The 17209-nt window shown below is 46.6% G+C and overlaps 1 protein-coding gene across 1 annotated transcript; it reads right to left on the bottom strand.

Moving 5' to 3' along the window:
* Positions 1 to 243: 243 nt before the first annotated feature.
* stk17al (serine/threonine kinase 17a like) lies at positions 244 to 12668 on the bottom strand. The gene is made up of 7 exons (XM_062408600.1): positions 12343 to 12668; positions 8571 to 8783; positions 4245 to 4389; positions 3366 to 3492; positions 3226 to 3274; positions 2735 to 2914; positions 244 to 2034 (listed from the first exon to the last, which is right to left on the bottom strand). The coding sequence occupies exons 1-7, from the start codon at positions 12486 to 12488 to the stop codon at positions 1743 to 1745; spliced, it is 1152 nt and encodes a 383-aa protein (XP_062264584.1). The 5' UTR covers positions 12489 to 12668; the 3' UTR covers positions 244 to 1742.
* Between the last annotated feature and the right edge of the window lie 4541 nt (positions 12669 to 17209).

Genomic DNA, 17209 nt, shown 5'->3' with positions numbered 1-17209 from the left:
AATAATAAACTTTGCACATATTAAAGTATTTATTCAGAGTTGTCCCAATGGTGCTTCTACGAGAGTAAAAGCAAGGGAATCAACAAAGTTGTTGTGATTTTTCTTTGGCATTTTCTTAGACTTTATATGAACACGTCTCAAATGTGGATCAATTTAACGGTTAGAAAAAAAAATGATGAATGGTCCCAAAGGTTAGATTTCATTACTACTGGTGATTTGAAAAGAGTCACACACATACGTTAGTTTGATACAAAATGCATATGTATTTGATTTTCTTCGTTACATTTTGCAATGCATGTCATCAACATTTATTCATTTTAACATATCGTCCACAAGGACAAGTGCAAACCTGCCTGAAATTCATGAGCAGACAATAATAAGTAAAAGTTAAGGTACAGAATAAGACTTGATATAATGATGTTAACATTCATACACTGGTAAAAAACAAAAAAACAGCAATTATCCTTACAAATGAATTTTAATACTAACTCACAATATACATTTCAGTACTTTTGAGAAATTCAACAACTTTTTCTCTGCTCCCGAGCGTCACATATCACATAATTATTCAAATCTGTGCTCTTCAGTTGACCATGTCATTGCTTATTTATTACAATCCTAAACATAAAACTGAACTGTTGCTTTCCTGCCATTCCTGACCGATGTTTTTACAATAATTATTAAGGAGCATGAAATCACCTGGCAACATCGCAGTTAGGTACAAACAAAAAAAAACTTGTGCAACATGTGCAATAGCAAACAAAATAAAACAAAATGTAAGTAAAACTATTATATTAACTCAGACTTGAGGTTGACACCGTGGCACTTTGTGAGAAAAGAAGGTTTTGTGACAGAAACAGTGGATGGTGGATACAAATTAATATGTACAGTACATTGTGACAGCTGACTGTGCTTGATGAGCCTTTGGTTTCTTATGATTACACAAATAAACACACACACACACACCAAACCACAAAATGAAAAAGTGCTCGATTGTCCTTAAAAACCACGAATGCTTCCGTCTCCACCTAAAACTGTTGCATTGACGGGGCTGTTGTATAGTCAAGGGGCTGAAGTGGTATCGGAAAATCATTATAAATAAACATATCAAACAGTGGAAAAAGTTACCGTGTGTGCTGGCTTCAGCGTTGCTTTTAATTCCTTTGTTAAGACGAACCATCTGTCAAAACCCCTTCACTTCCTTCAAGAGAACTCATCGCAGAAGGTATGTCTGGGTCAGCTGAAGCATAACATGTTTTGATGAGAGTGCACAGTGAGTGAAGTCATTTCCCAACGAGGCAGGAGGCTGCCTCTCCTCCTTCAAAAGGAAAAGGAGAAAACCAGTGTGCGTGCAGGGGGTGAACCAGCCTCAGTGGGAAGCTGGGAACAGTTCGGTCACTTTTAAGGCAGCAGTGCAGTCCTGCAACACAATCCTTAATGCGTCTTTCTCCCACGTCTTCATTCCTCTCACATCCCTGCGGTGCAATGATATCTCAGCACGCAGTAGCAGGTATTATTCACACACAGACACACACACACAGAGGTATCAAACAGCCCAGCTCACAGACGTCACAGCAGTGGAAGCAGCCGGCAGCAGCAGGCGTACAGCATCCACACAGCGCGGCGCTGTGTCACATCCAGTCCGAGCAGCTGCAGGCTGACTCGCTCTCAGCGTCCGTCGAGATCGAATATGTTCAGTCTCTCTCTCTCTTTCTCTCTCCCTCCATCCCGTGGAGCGTCACTCAGTAGATCAGCTCCTGCTGTATTTCAGGCAGCGTGAGGAACGGGGTCTCGCCGAAGGAGAAGGTGCTGCGGCCCGCCTTCAGCCCCCCCGGGCCCGGGCGCCCCAGGTACGAGCCGATCAGGTCCAGCTCCGGGGAGGGGGCCGGGCTCTCGGGCTCCGACTCGGACTGGCTGGTCTCCGGCTCGTCCAGAGACGAGGCCGTCCTGGTGTGGAGGTGCGGGTGGGAGTGGGGATGGGGGAGTGGGTTCAGCCAGGGGTGTTTGAGGCATTCTTCTGCCGTGGCTCTCTTCCTGCACACACAAACAAAATAACAGTGTGGATGAGTGGAAATTCCCGAGGAGTTTACATAACCGATGGTTCGCCTGGATCCCTTGATTCACTCAGACGTCAGCCATATTACTTTTCAACTTTTGGTTTCGAAAGCCACAAATAATAAAATCACTTTCTCGCTCCCAAGATTTCCCCCCCCCCCCCCCCCCCCCCCCCCCCTCAGTTTCTCACCGATTACTCAGACACTGGGGAATCTTGAAATCTTTTTCCAGTGACACCACTAATCTGCGGCATTTAAATAATACTGACTGGAGACAGAGGCGGCTGCTACTCTTCATCAACAAATTGTGGTGACAAATTAAAAAGCTCAGTGTTGGAGAATTAGGGTTAGAATGGAGGATGGTTGCATAGCTTCCTTTGGAAATCAGCTTGGTTTTCATGGTGACACTTAAAGCTGATGTGTCAGTGTTTGGGGAAATGTCAGAAAAAATGATAATGGCGTATTTTTCAAAATGAGATGAGCTTGCAACCACCTTTTGCAAGAAGGGAAACGTCTTATCGCCCAAGTGACGTAAATCTCGTTACCACACATGCTCGCCCAGACGTATGCGGATGTACTTCCGTGCTGATGCGAGTCTGACTCACATCCTCAGTGTACGGTTTTATCTGTGATCAGAGCAGCTCATCATCTCCACTGTTCATTTAACAAAAGAGCCTCACCTGGGGTTTTTAACCAACAGGGACTTGATGAAGTCGACAGCCAGGGAGGAGATTCCTTCAAACGTGTCTTGCGAGTAGTCTACGTTGACTTGGGAGATGTTGAGGAATGTCTCCTGCTTCTCGTCACCGAGGAAAGGAGACTCGCCCGTCAGCATGACGTAGGTCAGGACCCCGATACTCCTGATAGAGAGAGGGAGGAGGAAACGGAATGAGGCAATTTGTCTTTCTTGATGGCTGAAGAATGTGAATTGCGACACTTTGTGGCACAACAGATGTGTCGGACTTCCACTGTGCTGCGGTTTGTCATGAAGCAAAGATGGGCTTACAGTCAGAGGTTAAGACAGGAAAGCTGTTGCCTGCGTGTTAGAGGGATGATGTCACTGTCCTGAATACGTCTTTATTCCGAGATATAAAGCACAAACTAAAGGCTTTCTGCATGCATCAATTTTAATGAGTGGAAATGGTCTCATTAACTGCGCCAGTACACTTACCACATGTCTGTCGCGGTGCTAATGGGTTCATAGTTCAGGATCTCTGGTGCTGCAACAAAACACATGGCTCCCATTAGTCATGATGAACAACACTCGATGAGAAATGACACAGGTGACACCGGGCATTAAGCGGGACTTACCCACATACTCCGGCGTTCCCAGGATCTCCCTGACTTCTGTGATGTTGTCCATGCGTCTGGACAAGCCAAAGTCCACAATACGAATGTCCCCGAGAGGAATGGCACTGGTCAGCAGGACATTCTGGGGCTGGAGAGGTGGAAACACACGCACACGTTAGACAGAGGCTAGTAACCCTAATGTGACTGATGATAATTCAAGAAAGCCAGAGGTCTGACATGTGTCATCACAGCGCTTGAGGTAACTGGTCTCAAGAGGATCTGCGGTCTGTTTGGTCAGTCAGCGCTCTAGCTGCTCCTCAGGGCTCAGATCAGCCGCTAAGCATATCAGACGAGACTGAGAAACAGTACCATGTTCCTGCCAAGTCAGTGCCTCATGCATTTTTGTGTGCAAATACTGTGGTGTACTTTTATCTGGGTCAAACTGGCCTGAAGCCTCAGTCGGTTGGAACATATGAGATAAGACATGCTAACCATCAGGCCTGGGCCACAGAGTCTATCAGACCACAGGAGCCTCACACTGTGTTATTAAACACCAAAGTGTTTTAAAGCGTCAGTCCTGCTTAACCATTGGCCTGGAATGTTTGAACTGAACATTTAATCTTGAGGCACAAAGAATTGTATAACTGGTAACGAGAAACCAGGTTCATTTAGCGAGACAGAAAACGTCACTGAGGACGACCTCGTTGCCTCAGGGCCCATTAAAGAAAACACGATAGGGCAGCGAGGTCCCTTCACAGCCTCAGTCCTCGTGGGAACAGGGTCACAATACACTGAAAGAGCTGCGCTTGCATAACAGAAATCATATCTCCCCCAGTCTGCGACTCGGGGGGGGGGGGATACACTGTCCTGCATCGTCGTGTCACGTGTCAGGGCGCTTACTTTCAGATCCAGATGCACCACGTTGTTTCGATGGAGGAAGGCCACCCCGTTCAGGATCTGCTTGGCCAGCCGGATCACATCTTTCTCTGTGAAGGCCTCGTCGTTATCGGCCACGCACTGGTTGAAGATTTCACCGCCGGCGGCGCTGGAGGAGAAAGCACAGGAAGGAAAAGTGAGAAAACATAAACGAGGATAAGACGTGGAGTGAAGAGACGTACACGGACAGCCGCCCGGTGGAGTTTAGTTTGGCTCGCGTTCATTTTGTGATTATTCATCTTAACTTGTCAGAATAAATTGCGCCTTAATCCGTACCAATCCGCCCTTCCTCCGAGTTTGAAAGTTGACGAATGGCGAATTCCAACCCATCCCATTAGAATGATTTCAGGCCAAAATTACTTCCACTTTCTTTTCGATTACATAACAGCCCGTCTCCTCATTGGTGTACTTTGGCTTGGAGGAACAAAGTACATCCACATCTACACAAATTAATATAATTTAAGACACACAACAGCTGTGTGTACTTTCCCCTACCCAGGAATATTACTGGAGATAGGAGAGGTCATATCAGCTTCAGATAAGGACTTATATGGGATTGATATATTGCAAGGTAACTTAATAGCTCAAAACAAGGGAAGGCAGCAATATTTATTAAGAGTGAAAGAAGAATAGATTTGAAGTCATAAAGAAGCCAGGGAAGAGAAATGTGTGGTAACTGGATACTGTTCTGGATGAGCCCCAGCCTGAATGGTTTTTCTGCGTATTTGCTCTAAACAACTCACACACGGTATAAAAAGGGATTATCCTTTTTAGGAATTCAGTAATTATACAACCCGACGGACGTCTCACATTTTCTGCACACGAAAGAGTCAGAGTCCTGCCCGGTCTTGCTGCAAGTTGTGAAATAACATTAAGGGGGAAAGAAGTGGAGACATGCCGGATTTACGCTGGGAGCTCCATCAGTCAGATGAGTGCCTGAAGCTGACAGTGCGGCCAAACTACGAGCACCATGTGTGGGGGATTTAGATGGCACACATGCTTTGTATCTTCAGAGGAGAACGTTAGAGACGGGGCCCTGGGCATGTTACATAACCGCCCACCCTGAGCTCCTCACCAGCATCAGCTGTGAAAATAGCGCGCGTGTGTTTTTTGTTGAATTTCGTGGATATCCGTCATTGCTGCGTATAATCTTTCCATTTTCTCCGAGCAGCAAAACACCTGACCTGCCACCTAACCCCCGCTTGTTGCAAACATGCTGAAACCTACCGAGCGATCTCCCCAGAGAGTTTAAGAGCCGCGGAGATGCACAATAAAACGTTGCACTAAATCTGCTTATAATGATCTGCTCTGAAATCCAAATGCGAGCAAGCCCGGTGTTAGCGAGTTCATTTGGGAGAGGAAATGAAAAATTGAATTTGGGGGGAAAAAAACAAAAAACCTGTGCCCCTCACCGAGTTGAGGGTTAATCGAGAATAACCTCAAATCTGTCAACGTTACGCGGCTTCGACAAACTGGTCACGGCAAAGTGTTTCGAGCTTTTAGCAGAGTGCCTGAGAGGATTTCAAATCTTGATAAAACACCATCTTGTTTAAGTTCAACAGGCTGCACGCATTCTGAACGAGCACTTAAGAAGGATCCGATACTTCCCTGAACTCTAAATATCGTCTCTGCGTTCTCCCTCCCTTGCTCTATCCCTCCATCCTTCCATCTATCCCTCCCTCCAGGAGAGTTAATGCACTCACTCCCTCTGTGTGAAGGCCGTAATCTTCCCACCGGACCGCAATAATACCCACCAATATGAGAGCAGGCATAAAAAAAGCTAAAAAGGCAGAGTTCAATCTTTGAATAAAAAGAAGAAACGGATATACGTTTCGATCTTATGGCCTTAAACCAGGTCAACCTCCTTTTGGTTTTTGTGTTTTCGTTAGTTCAAAGCTATTCTTGGCTGACCACCAGGCTGGGTGCTCATTGACGTCACCCTCAAAGCAGCCTGGCAGCCAGTTCCCTCAAGCGTAACCTGTCTGTTGGCTGAAAGTCCTGGACGGCGCTTGTGCTCCTTTATATTCCAATTATAACCCCCGACGGTGAGAACATTAGTGCCCCGGGTTACATTATACGCGGGGAGGGATATTGAAATCAGACTTTACATGAAACATGGCTCTCTAAAAAAAAGAAAAGAAGGAGGAAACAGACATTTCTAATGAAATTCAAGTTATGAGATATTATAGAGAGTTGTGCAGAGATGCCCCACGAGGCATATGTAATGAAAACTGCAGACAGAATTTGGAATCCATGATAAACGATACCTTTTGAACCCCCAGCATTTAGGGGGTTGAACTCGTGCAATCTGCAGTTTCACCAGTTTTACACAAGATCAAAAACTAATCACTGTTAGTCACTTCTTTTGGCTACTGTGCACAAAACCCCAAACTCTGGGGTTTTCTCTGGTACTGACACACGCCAAAGTTAGACTTAATCTAGAGATGATTCAAATCCAACTTCACGCCTCCGCTTCACTAAGGATGTGGCTGTGGTTATGACGCGTGCGTGTGTTTGTGTGTCTGTACGTGTGTGAAACACTTTAAACGAGCGCCTCGCCGCGTTGTGCTACTTTGGGGAGCTTTGCTTGCTGCTCACATTTAAACCCACAGGAAATGGAAAATGGTTTGCGATTCTCGAAAAACTCATGCTGAGGTCAGACAGTTTTTGGAGATGCAGCCTCTCGGTGGCCAGTGGCTGTCGCTGCGAGGGTTACTGCTGCTTTTTGAAAAAGGACAAATGACACTATAAAAGATTATGACCGCCATTTACGAAAGAAAAAAATATTTCACGTGTAATATGCAGGCCGCAGCTCCGTTTGGCAGCTGGAGAGGAACTACGCACTAGTGCCGAGCAACCTCCTGCTGTGTTTTCTCTGCAGGCATGCAGGGGTGAACTGTGGTGCTACTTCCCCTTTCACACTTCAGTCAGGGGTCAAACACAGCCCCGCAGAAAAGGCTTTTGTTCTACAGAGGCATTCCATGTCTGGGATGAGGATGGCCATCAAGTACAGCGCCCAGTTCAGAAACAGGGCCAGGGTAATCGTCCGGTGTTATCTCTCTACTAATGAGGCGAGCGAGGTAATTAAGACGCCCGAGTGTCCTTTCAAAATCCTTATTAAAAGGCCGTGATTGGATACATCGTTGCATTTAACACCAAACCCCAACAGAGCGGCAGCAGACAGCCGGGACGACCTCTGCTGAGGTCAGTGAACGAGCGGGTTCTCTCAGCCCGATCACCTGCACGTCAAAAGACAACAAACCGTCCGGAGAACTGAGGGATCGGTTCTCACAGCAGAGCTTGAATGAGTCATTTATCGCCCTTTGTCGTTATTTTTCTCACAGTGAGCCCGGTCGGCTTATAGCCCGTCGGCATTTAAAGTTGCTGAGAACATTCGGTGCAACAAGAGACCGAGGTGTCGAGGCTGCGTCGAGATGAGCAGTGAACCGCAGAGAGACAGTTTCCATTTAAAGGCAGAGTCGTTGTCACGGCAGTGCATTTTTCACACGTGTATGGTTTTTTACTTTCTGTGAGGTGCTAAGACATAAGTGAGAAGTGAGCTTCTGTGTTCTCGGTAACTGCCACGAAACGCTAAGCCAGGAAGTCTCTTCTTTTCCCCTCAGATCAGATACAAGCTGATGATTTTCACAGAAAACCACATGAGCACTGACGTCATGTTATCGTTACTTGATCTGCAGAGTTTCCCTCAATCATAGAGGGAAAAAAAAAACCTTTCTTATGAATTAGAAATGATTACGTTTCCGATTGCCTCAGATATTCTGCATTAGAAAAACTCCAGTGTTGGAAAGTTGATACTCAGTAATTAAAGGATTCTTTCTGGTGGGTTTAAAAGGACATTCAATTATCAGCATCATTGCCTCCACCAAGGAGGTTATGTTTTGGTCTGTGTTTGTTTGTGTGTTATTTGGCAAGATTATGCAAAAATGGACAACTACAAAACTTGGGAGGATTATGTGTGGTTCTGGAAAGAACCCATTCAACTTTGGTGCAGATCTGGATCAAGGGATCTGTTTTACACTTTCTTTAACATTTCAAAATAGGTAAAATAGGTAAAAGAATAAATGAGGAACAAAATATCTGGCATGTTTAGGAGACACATATTTCTTGAACTTGGTGCAATGTGGTGCAGATAGTGAATTAAAACGTGGTTTCATAAGGGAACAGTTGGGCCTTGTCCGAGTTATGCACTCTCCTAAAGGGGCCATTCTAGTTTTCTCTTTATGTGTGGCAGGGAATGTTTTATTTCTTCACCAATGCCTACTGGCTTACCACTCGAGGACGAGGATGATTTCAGTGCTGGTTTCGTAGACCTCGTGCAGCGCCACCACATACGGGTTGGCCTTGGCCGACTCCAGCACGGAGATCTCGTTCAAGACGTCCATGCGGCAGTCCTCACCCTTCCGTCGCTTTCGCAGGAACTTGGCAGCGTACTGCTTCCCCGTTGCCTTCTCGATGCACTTCTTCACCACCGCAAACTTTCCCCTGGGGAACAACAAAGAGGGGGAGAGAGCGAGAGAGTGATTAGTGAGGAGACCGAATAATTGCAACCACGCCACTGGCTTTTCAAATAGATTTGGTCAGCGACGGTTCTGTTCTGCGTCCAAGTGGCCGACGGGACCACTGGATCGCATTGGGGCCGTTTAAACTGCACACTCGTCGCAGTTTAAACTGCAGTGAGGCGAAACCTAGATTATAGTGCGGGACATTTGGAAATTCCCACAGAGCGATGGGTGTAGGCGAGATCAACAGTTCAGAGATAAGACGTTTTAGCGGCATCGTTTGAAAAACGCAGACGCTGCTATATTGACCGCTGATACGCTCAGCTGAGGAGGCGGCACTGGGCATTCGGTTAAAGATTACCCCCCCGCCCCGCTCTCCTCCTTTTCCTTTAGCCCTCACGAGGGTCTGACAGCAGGAAGATAAGTTGACAGTTTTGGCAGGAGCTGCTGAACCGTGGGCAGGGACTGGATAAGGCTAATGCCCCTTTACAGGTCGAGCTATGACAAAGAGATGCCACAGTTTGATTTGCTGGATCTTGTTGGTAGAACAGAAAAATCAATAAATACAAAATAAAAATTCATCACAATCCAATTCAACAACCTCCTCGCCGCTATTCGTTTTTCGGCATGTACGCTGATGGATTCACGGGAGGTGTTATAGGTCAGCCGGGGGCGGGGGGGGGCAGGATGTCCGATGTGTGCAGAATTGCCGACCACTATCACCAGCCGCCACTCCCAGGCAGATAATGAGGCCTTGTCTGTTTCCCCTTTTCTTTACAGCTGACAGCAGCACGGACAAATGGAATTGTGTCAACGCCTCCGCCCAGACCCTTGGCCAGAGCCGGCCTCTCCTTTTGACAGTCGTACAAAAGCCGACCACTCAGTTAACACAGCCGCTCGGACACCAGGACCACCCACCTGACCGCGGCTGGGGTAGGCCCAGCAGGGGGTCACTGCTGTCAGGTTGGAGCCTGAGCAGCCTGCCAGGGAGGGATACTGCGGCCCCAACATCTATATCCAAGCAACATCTCAATTGTTTCTATAAGCTATACAATACTGATGCAGATGAACACTGGCTGTGAAAAGATGTCTTTGAACCCTGTAGAATGTAAATGAAGCGGTTGAAGGGTCCAGTCAGCATGGGGCCACTCATTTTCACACAAAGTGTTACTCTGGGCTCACAGCGCTTCACAGACCAAAAACAGCAACTGTTCTGGCCGGGGGCCTTTGCCCTGATTTGGCTGCTGCCCCTGCCTGCACGCTGTGGGGGCCAGTCCCTTCTCCTCCTGCCTTTTCCCAGTCTTGGGAATGGTGATGTCTCATTGTTCGGAATAAAAAGGCGAAAACCCGTCAGAGCCCTTTTCATCCTTAATTAGCCAAGTTCAGAGCAGCTCACTGTGGGCTGGGAACTACATATGGAGTGAAAGGGAATGACCGCTGGCCACGGAAAGGAGCGACGGGAGGCCATTCAGGGGCTGGCATCAGGTCAGAGGTTACTAAACATGGCTGTCTGTGTTCAGACTGTTTCTAGGCTGATGCACAGAACCTCCTGATCATACAAAACATCACGGGGCTTTGATGCAATATCTCAAGCGTGACGTTCATTGCCTTTAAAGCTCACAGTTGCAGGCGAACTCTAATGAACACTTTCTCAAACGTCCCGTCTAGAGCCGTAAACACAGCGATGTGCATCAAAGGGCTCATTTGCAGGGTCGTCATCAGCCATCAACTTCGCTGCTGCACACAAAGGCGAACTCCTCTCTCGGCAGTTGAGATGGTGATAAGTAGTTTGAGAAACCCCATTTCCTGTGGTGTCTGAAGTGCAGTGAGAAATGACAGCTCTCGTTTCACAGACAGACTGACACACAGCACTAGTTCCCTTCCTGCTGCTCGAGCCGACCGCAACATTTTCACTGTAAACAGGTCTGCAGGGGAGCACAGCTCATCATGCAAAGCTCGATGAGGAGATGAAACCGAGGCTGAAGAGCTGTATTGTTACTCTCAGCCTGCAGAGAGATGAAAGCAGCAACAGGCGGAAGAATTCAACTCAGCCACCTACTGGTTCCACTATGGTCAACATCCTTCCTAATGTACAGACTACACAGCTGAGCTCCTGGCACGCAGCGCTACGTACATTCCTGCCCTTAATGCGATTATGAGGCCTGATCTTAGGATGTTGTTGGCCCGGGAGTCATGAGAAGAGGAGGGAAGAAGGATGAAGGGTCGAGGTCTGGGGGTGAGGGGAGGGAGAGGGGGGCCTGAACCTCAGTCAGTCCGCCCCCTCCATTGGTTCTGGCTGCTGTCCCAGGATGTCCTAGGGTGTCCGACAAGGACAACTGACTGCTCCTAATGGACTCTTTATTTAGCCTGTCCCATCACAGTATGGAGCCGCAGCAAACTAATGGAAAGTGGAGTTGTTGCTGGGTCTGGATGCAGTACTGGCTGGAGTGGGGATCAAACAGCTGTTGCATTAAGCGGAACCCAGTGCGGTTTCTCATCTCGATTCTAAAAATGCTTTCTGGTGGAAAGTCATCACTGCCTGGCATGCATCCCAGATAAGTGGCACTGGAATGTGCGCTTTCATGTGTCGGATGCACACGTCAGTCAGTCAGTCAGTCAGTCAGTCAGTCAGTCAGTCAGTGCCGCACCTATAATGCATTGGACTAAAGAGAGAGATGGAGGAAAGTGGCTGATGGTTCATGGTACATTAGTTCCTGCATGTCCCGGATGACAGGCACATCAAACTAGAGACCATAAGTGTCACAACTTGCATCAAAAATATCTCCCAAAGCCAAAAGGGTGATCTCTCATAACGTTCTTTTATATTTTGTGACCTAACATCACACTTTGACAGTGACAAATTGGATGATGGTGCATGGTACATTTGATCCTGCATACCCTAGATGACAGCCACATAAAACTAAGGACTATATGTGTAATAACTTTAACATTTTAAATATCTCCAAAAGCCACAGGGAGCACAGTGTGTTTCCACGTATTGTTTTCTCTCAGGGTTGTATATTTTTGGAACACGGTTGTATATTTTGGAACACAACACCGCACTTGTGCATAGAAGTGGAGCTTGTGGCAACACAAACAGTGGAACCGTTTTTGCAGTATAAAACTACAGGGATCACACTTCTTACATAGATGTCAGACGTAAGAATAGTGTGTGGGCCAAAACGAACCACATAAACTGTCTACCTCTTTCTTTACAATCACGAGATCACAGAGTCCCGGCCACTCTCAGCCGGGACGCACACGCAGGAGCGCATTACCGTCATTACGCATTCCGGGTGCATGGCTCCACCAGTTTCCTTCCCTGCCCTCGGGACTGGAATGCGGGACTGGAAATGTTCAATTAACACTGTTCCCACCGACACGTGCACAGAACAAACCTGACGCGATTAGCAGATAACCCACTCAAGACAATGTGCCAAAATCCCGTCAGTGAGTGAGTCAGCCAGGGAGCGCACAAACCAAACCCGGTTTACAAAGATACGTTTTTCTTTTAATAATCCATGCATTTCACTCAAACTCACCTGCCAAGCTCTTTGCCCACCAGGTCGTAACTGGCCGTGAACGGGTCACATCTTATCCGCGTGTGGATCTTGGTCACCATTCCGTTTTTGCTCATCTTGGCTGGACCTAGCATCGAAGTCGCGTCTTGGAGCAAAACAATCCTCATCCGCCAACAACGATAACAAATGGCAACAAAGTCGACTTTCTCTTTCTGTTACCAGGTACAAACGTGCATGATAAGGAGGAAACCGGGCGGACGGCGGCTGTGTGAAGGCACCGGGAGGTAATCCAGGCGGAGCGCGTCTCCAAACGGGAGGATACACACACACGCACAGTCGGAGTCGGTGCTGTAAACTGAGTTTGAGCTCTACTACACATTCCCCACAATAAACTCCTCGTCCAGGACCCGAGGACCCGCCCCCCTGCGATGACGCGCTGCTGCGGAGGACCAATGGACCTGCAGAGGAGGACGGAGCCAGCTGGCGAGTGATGCGTTCAGGGCACATATGAGGACAGGTGACACTAATATAAACAAACATTTACACGCATCATTAGTTTCAGTTTGAGAGTTAGCAGGATGACTTGACTCATGAAATGAAGTAATGGAAACTGAGTAGATGATTAAAGATGAAAATCCCTCCTACATATCTATCTATCTATCTATCTATCTATCTATCTATCTATCTATCTATCTATCTATCTATCTATCTATCTATCTATATATCTATCTATTTAAATGTTTCTATCGATCTATCTATCCATCTTTGTCCTTCTGTCCATTCATTAGTATTATTATTATTGTTACTTTAATAATTGTTCCCTATGAAATGCTTATTAATCACAAATAAAACTGATAATTATTAGTTTAGATTAACCATCTGTCATTTACAGTACAAATAAATATATATTATTATCTTCATAAGGAAGAGTTAAAATGGGGTTTATATGGTTTATTAATCTGCTAATGTTAAACAAGTCTCAAATTTGACTTTTTAACCCTTTTACTGTCTTACTCCTTTTCCCCGACTAAAAAGGCATCAACCAAACCCAGATTCTTCATATTGACATACAGAAGCTACACACTAACACTTCATACATCTCTGATGCAGGACTGTTGGTGGGTTTTTCCTGCTCCTTGCTTCGGACTCGGTGGCTGTGGCTGCAGGTGAGCCTTGATTCGTCTTTTTCCCACACAATACTCAGTGTCATGAATGTGAATCTGCCCTTGGGCTCTGAGAGCATTCTGCACATGTTTTCTTCTTTCTTAATGTGTGGGAGAGTTGTTGGACTAACCATTTAATCCGCGTTCCATTAAAGAGGAATTCAAAGCATCCCATTACACAATTCATCACTCGACAATGAGACGTTGATGCACAGGTGCTTCAGCTTCTCTCATTGCAATATTTACTGTAAATTAGAAATATAAAACATGCTACCACTAGATAGCCGGTACTGTGGATAGTTGCATACAAAGACTAGGCCAGTGTTGAGACATTAGTGTTGGTATTTACATACTGCGGAGGGGACCAGTGTGGTGAAGAAAGGCCTGGATGCCATGGGAAATGTGTCACCTAAGCTCCAGGGGCATGTTCAAGCTAAAACTGTGAAGCTGTTGGTAGACCAGGGCCTGTGCTGACCTTAAGTAAACAGAACGGCCTTTTCTTCTACCACACACACACACACACACACACACACACACACACACACAGACACACACACACACACACACACACACACACACACACACAAACACACACACACACACACACACACACACACACACACAGACACACACACACACACACACACACACAAACACACACACACACAGCTGAGAGTCATTTCCAGACAATAAAGGAACCGGTGGTGGAGGCTGTGGTTTTGGCCTCAGTTTACCCCTTGTGTACAGGAGAGGACATATGAGATATTTGCCTTCCTAAAAACATTGTCGTAACATGAAGCAACAGTCCAATAAACCCAATACTCCTACAGGAAGGCATTGGCATTTAGGGCTACAGCAAATAACTATTTAAATTTTTTTATCAGGGTCTGTTACTTATTCCCTGCAGGGAAAACAATGAAAATGTCAAAGAAACGTCCTATCCTTAATGTTAAAGAAAGTGATAGAAAAGTTCCTAGATTCACCATCTGATCCGGATGTGCACCAAAATTAATTAAATCAAATCCCTCCCCACCACAAAATGTAATGGTGATCTACTCAGTTGTTATTGCGTCATCCTGATTAGGAGCGAACCAATCAACCAACAAACAAACAGACTGGGGTGAAAACAAGAGCTCCCCGGCGGAGGTAGTAAATGATTGACAAATATCTGGGGGTTAATGACTCATGCTGCTCGCGAACTAGGTATCATCATTACAGGCTCATACTTCCCCTGAAGAAGGGCGAGACTCATACCAGCCTGTCGTTTTCATTTTCCCCTAAATGAGCAGATGAGTATTTGTGCTGACGTGATGGAAGGAAAGGGAAGGGAAGGCGTGAACAGAAAGAGGAGAGATGACACAGTGACGCGTTCCTTCCAGTTGGTTTTATGTCCCATAGCTGAGCACATCACCGGTGGTTGGTCACATGCCCAAGAATAGCTCTTATGTTTCACACAGAGCAGGAGTTGTCCGGTCTCACCATACCAAAGCCAATTTTGGTGCCACGAACAGCAACCAATGTAGAAGGGACCTATTGAGAGTGGACATTCCTCCAGCGCTGCCGAGTCATTAGTGTCCACCAAGGAGGTTACATAACCTGTTATGCCTCCTCAAATTGTTACCTCAAGTCTAAGTGAGCCCACTCCGAAGCCTTGACCCTCTCTCTCTCTGCCAGCCCTCCCATTAAAGCAGGGGTCGGAGTTCAGCTGAGCTGCGTTAGTGAGGGAGCGCTACCCAGGGCCCCCAGAGACTTAATGAAAACACATACCGGCGAATTAGCCTGCCAGCCTACAGTTTGGCTAACATAAATATGAGAAGTTCGGCCGTGACCTGGGGGAGCACCAATGCGTTCTGAGCCACTGGAACAAATAGGCCCAGTCATGAGTGGGTCCGAAAACACGGCTCTGTGTTTTAACAAGTGCTCAGGGTCTTGTTTGAGATGTTTTTTACAGCGTGGAAGTGTATGTGACGTTGTTTCAACTCAAGCCTGAGTTTGTATTTACGATATGACCGTGACACAGAATGGCTTTGTTCTCCGGTATACGGAATTAGAAGACATTGGTTCCGGTCCAGCAAACCCATCATCTAGTCCACACGTGGGTCGGTTAATCACAGGAGTTGCCAGAGACGGCAAGAGGAGGTCAAAAGGTTTTTTACGAGCAGCCAGGCAGAGGCAATCCGTTAAATAATCGACCACTGCAGGATCTGAGTAAAAGTGCACTGTTAAGCTCTCGTATGACTCCCTTAGGTAAATGTGTTAGAGAGACACACAGTCTCTTGTCCACCATTTCAATGATGTCCTTTCTCTCCTTTATGTTGCCCAGGGGAGTGTAAAAAAAAAAAAAAGAGGAGGAGTGGTGGGTTCTCATTATGGAAGTGTTTTGCCTCTTTGACTATGTGACACCGTGCTGCTAAATGTTTGCTGCCGTCCATATATGAGGCTGCCGAGGCCTTAGCCTGTATGTCAAGATCTATGACTTTGATAACATCCCAGCCCTTTACTGATGAGGTGTCCTAAAATGTTTGCGAGTCTCTTTCGTTTTGCTCCGACTCTGAGCGAGGACACCGTGACAGCCGCTTTCGTGCAAGCGATAATTTCGTGAGAACGAAAAAAAAGGCCCACAATCTTTCTTAGGAAATGTGTCATGTTAACAAGGCCTTAAAGACTACATCTGCAATATTTCAAAATGCTGAATCCTTACAGAGCGTGATTGCTGGCTGTCTAAAGTCTCTGTTTATGCTTCTTAGTCATAAACCATTGTTTACGCAGTAAGAAGATTCGGTCTAATGAATGGGTTCAGGCCCAGGAGGGCTACGCGGTAATCTCACCTTAGTCCATAAGTGTTCCCTGTCTTCTTCGGCTGCTTACACAGGGCTTCAGTACAAAGCACATGTATCACGTGTTGTGCAATTTGTAATTAACAATCGACTGATGTTCCGGCCAAAAAGTTCGGCTCTATGTTTCTGCACCACCGGCAAACGCTAATTTGCTTAGGTAGATAGCGTGCATGTCACCACTTACAGGGTTAGGGGAGGCTAACAGCAGGCTAATTTAATGCATGATGTCATGCTTTCATTAACTCTATAAATCACCGGTGTGCTGGTGCAACAGTGGCGAGCCCAGGTCGCACACTGGTGTGATCTCTAATGTGTTTGCGTTGACCTCAGAGTAAAGTTGTCTGAATGCAGCGGCAAAGGTCCCACACCTCATAAAACCAAACAGTCCAATAGCCCGGGTTGATTTAGATGCTCAACACGCCACCCACGTCTCAAAGCCTTCTCCCCCCCCCCCCCCCCCCCCCGCCCCAACGCGCGACCCACTGCTGGTATTTGTGCCACATCAACAACAGCGGGGAACAAAAAGACAGACGTCTTCCTCTGCGGCCCGACCGGGTTCCAAAACACTGGCGCTGGAAGTCGCACCAGCGCGAGACGCCGGGATGACGTGCAGGGGCTGACGTCGGAACGCTATTATGAGATAAGTTCCTAATCCTTTTGGCAACTGAGAAAAACATCGAAGGAGGGATAAAAATACGCATCAGAATGGGCTCAAGATCTAATTGCCGTGATTGTGATCTAAATGCGATGAATGGAGGGGAAGCGGTGTGTGGCCTCGCTGATTTATCACACTGTTCTACAACGTGACGTCATCAATTGAGTAAGAGCTTTTCAAAGGGCCTCACTGAATGGCTGTTGATACTGTTTGTGAATAACATTAACATGTGT

Source organism: Platichthys flesus, chromosome 16 (assembly GCF_949316205.1).
Source record: "Platichthys flesus chromosome 16, fPlaFle2.1, whole genome shotgun sequence".
Lineage (NCBI taxonomy): Eukaryota > Metazoa > Chordata > Actinopteri > Pleuronectiformes > Pleuronectidae > Platichthys > Platichthys flesus.
Note: the sequence above shows the minus strand (reverse complement) of the source record. Positions and strands in the feature narration are given on the sequence as shown.

Bases quoted from the DNA above. Each gene is read 5' to 3' on its own strand.
- stk17al (XM_062408600.1), bottom strand. From the start codon at position 12,488: ATGAGGATTGTTTTGCTCCAAGACGCGACTTCGATGCTAGGTCCAGCC. The intron at 3,493-4,244 runs GTAAGCGCCCTG...CCACCTCTCCAG, and splicing joins TGGTGCATCTGGATCTGAAA to CCCCAGAATGTCCTGCTGAC. The intron at 3,275-3,365 runs GTAAGTCCCGCT...GTTTTGTTGCAG, and splicing joins GGGAACGCCGGAGTATGTGG to CACCAGAGATCCTGAACTAT.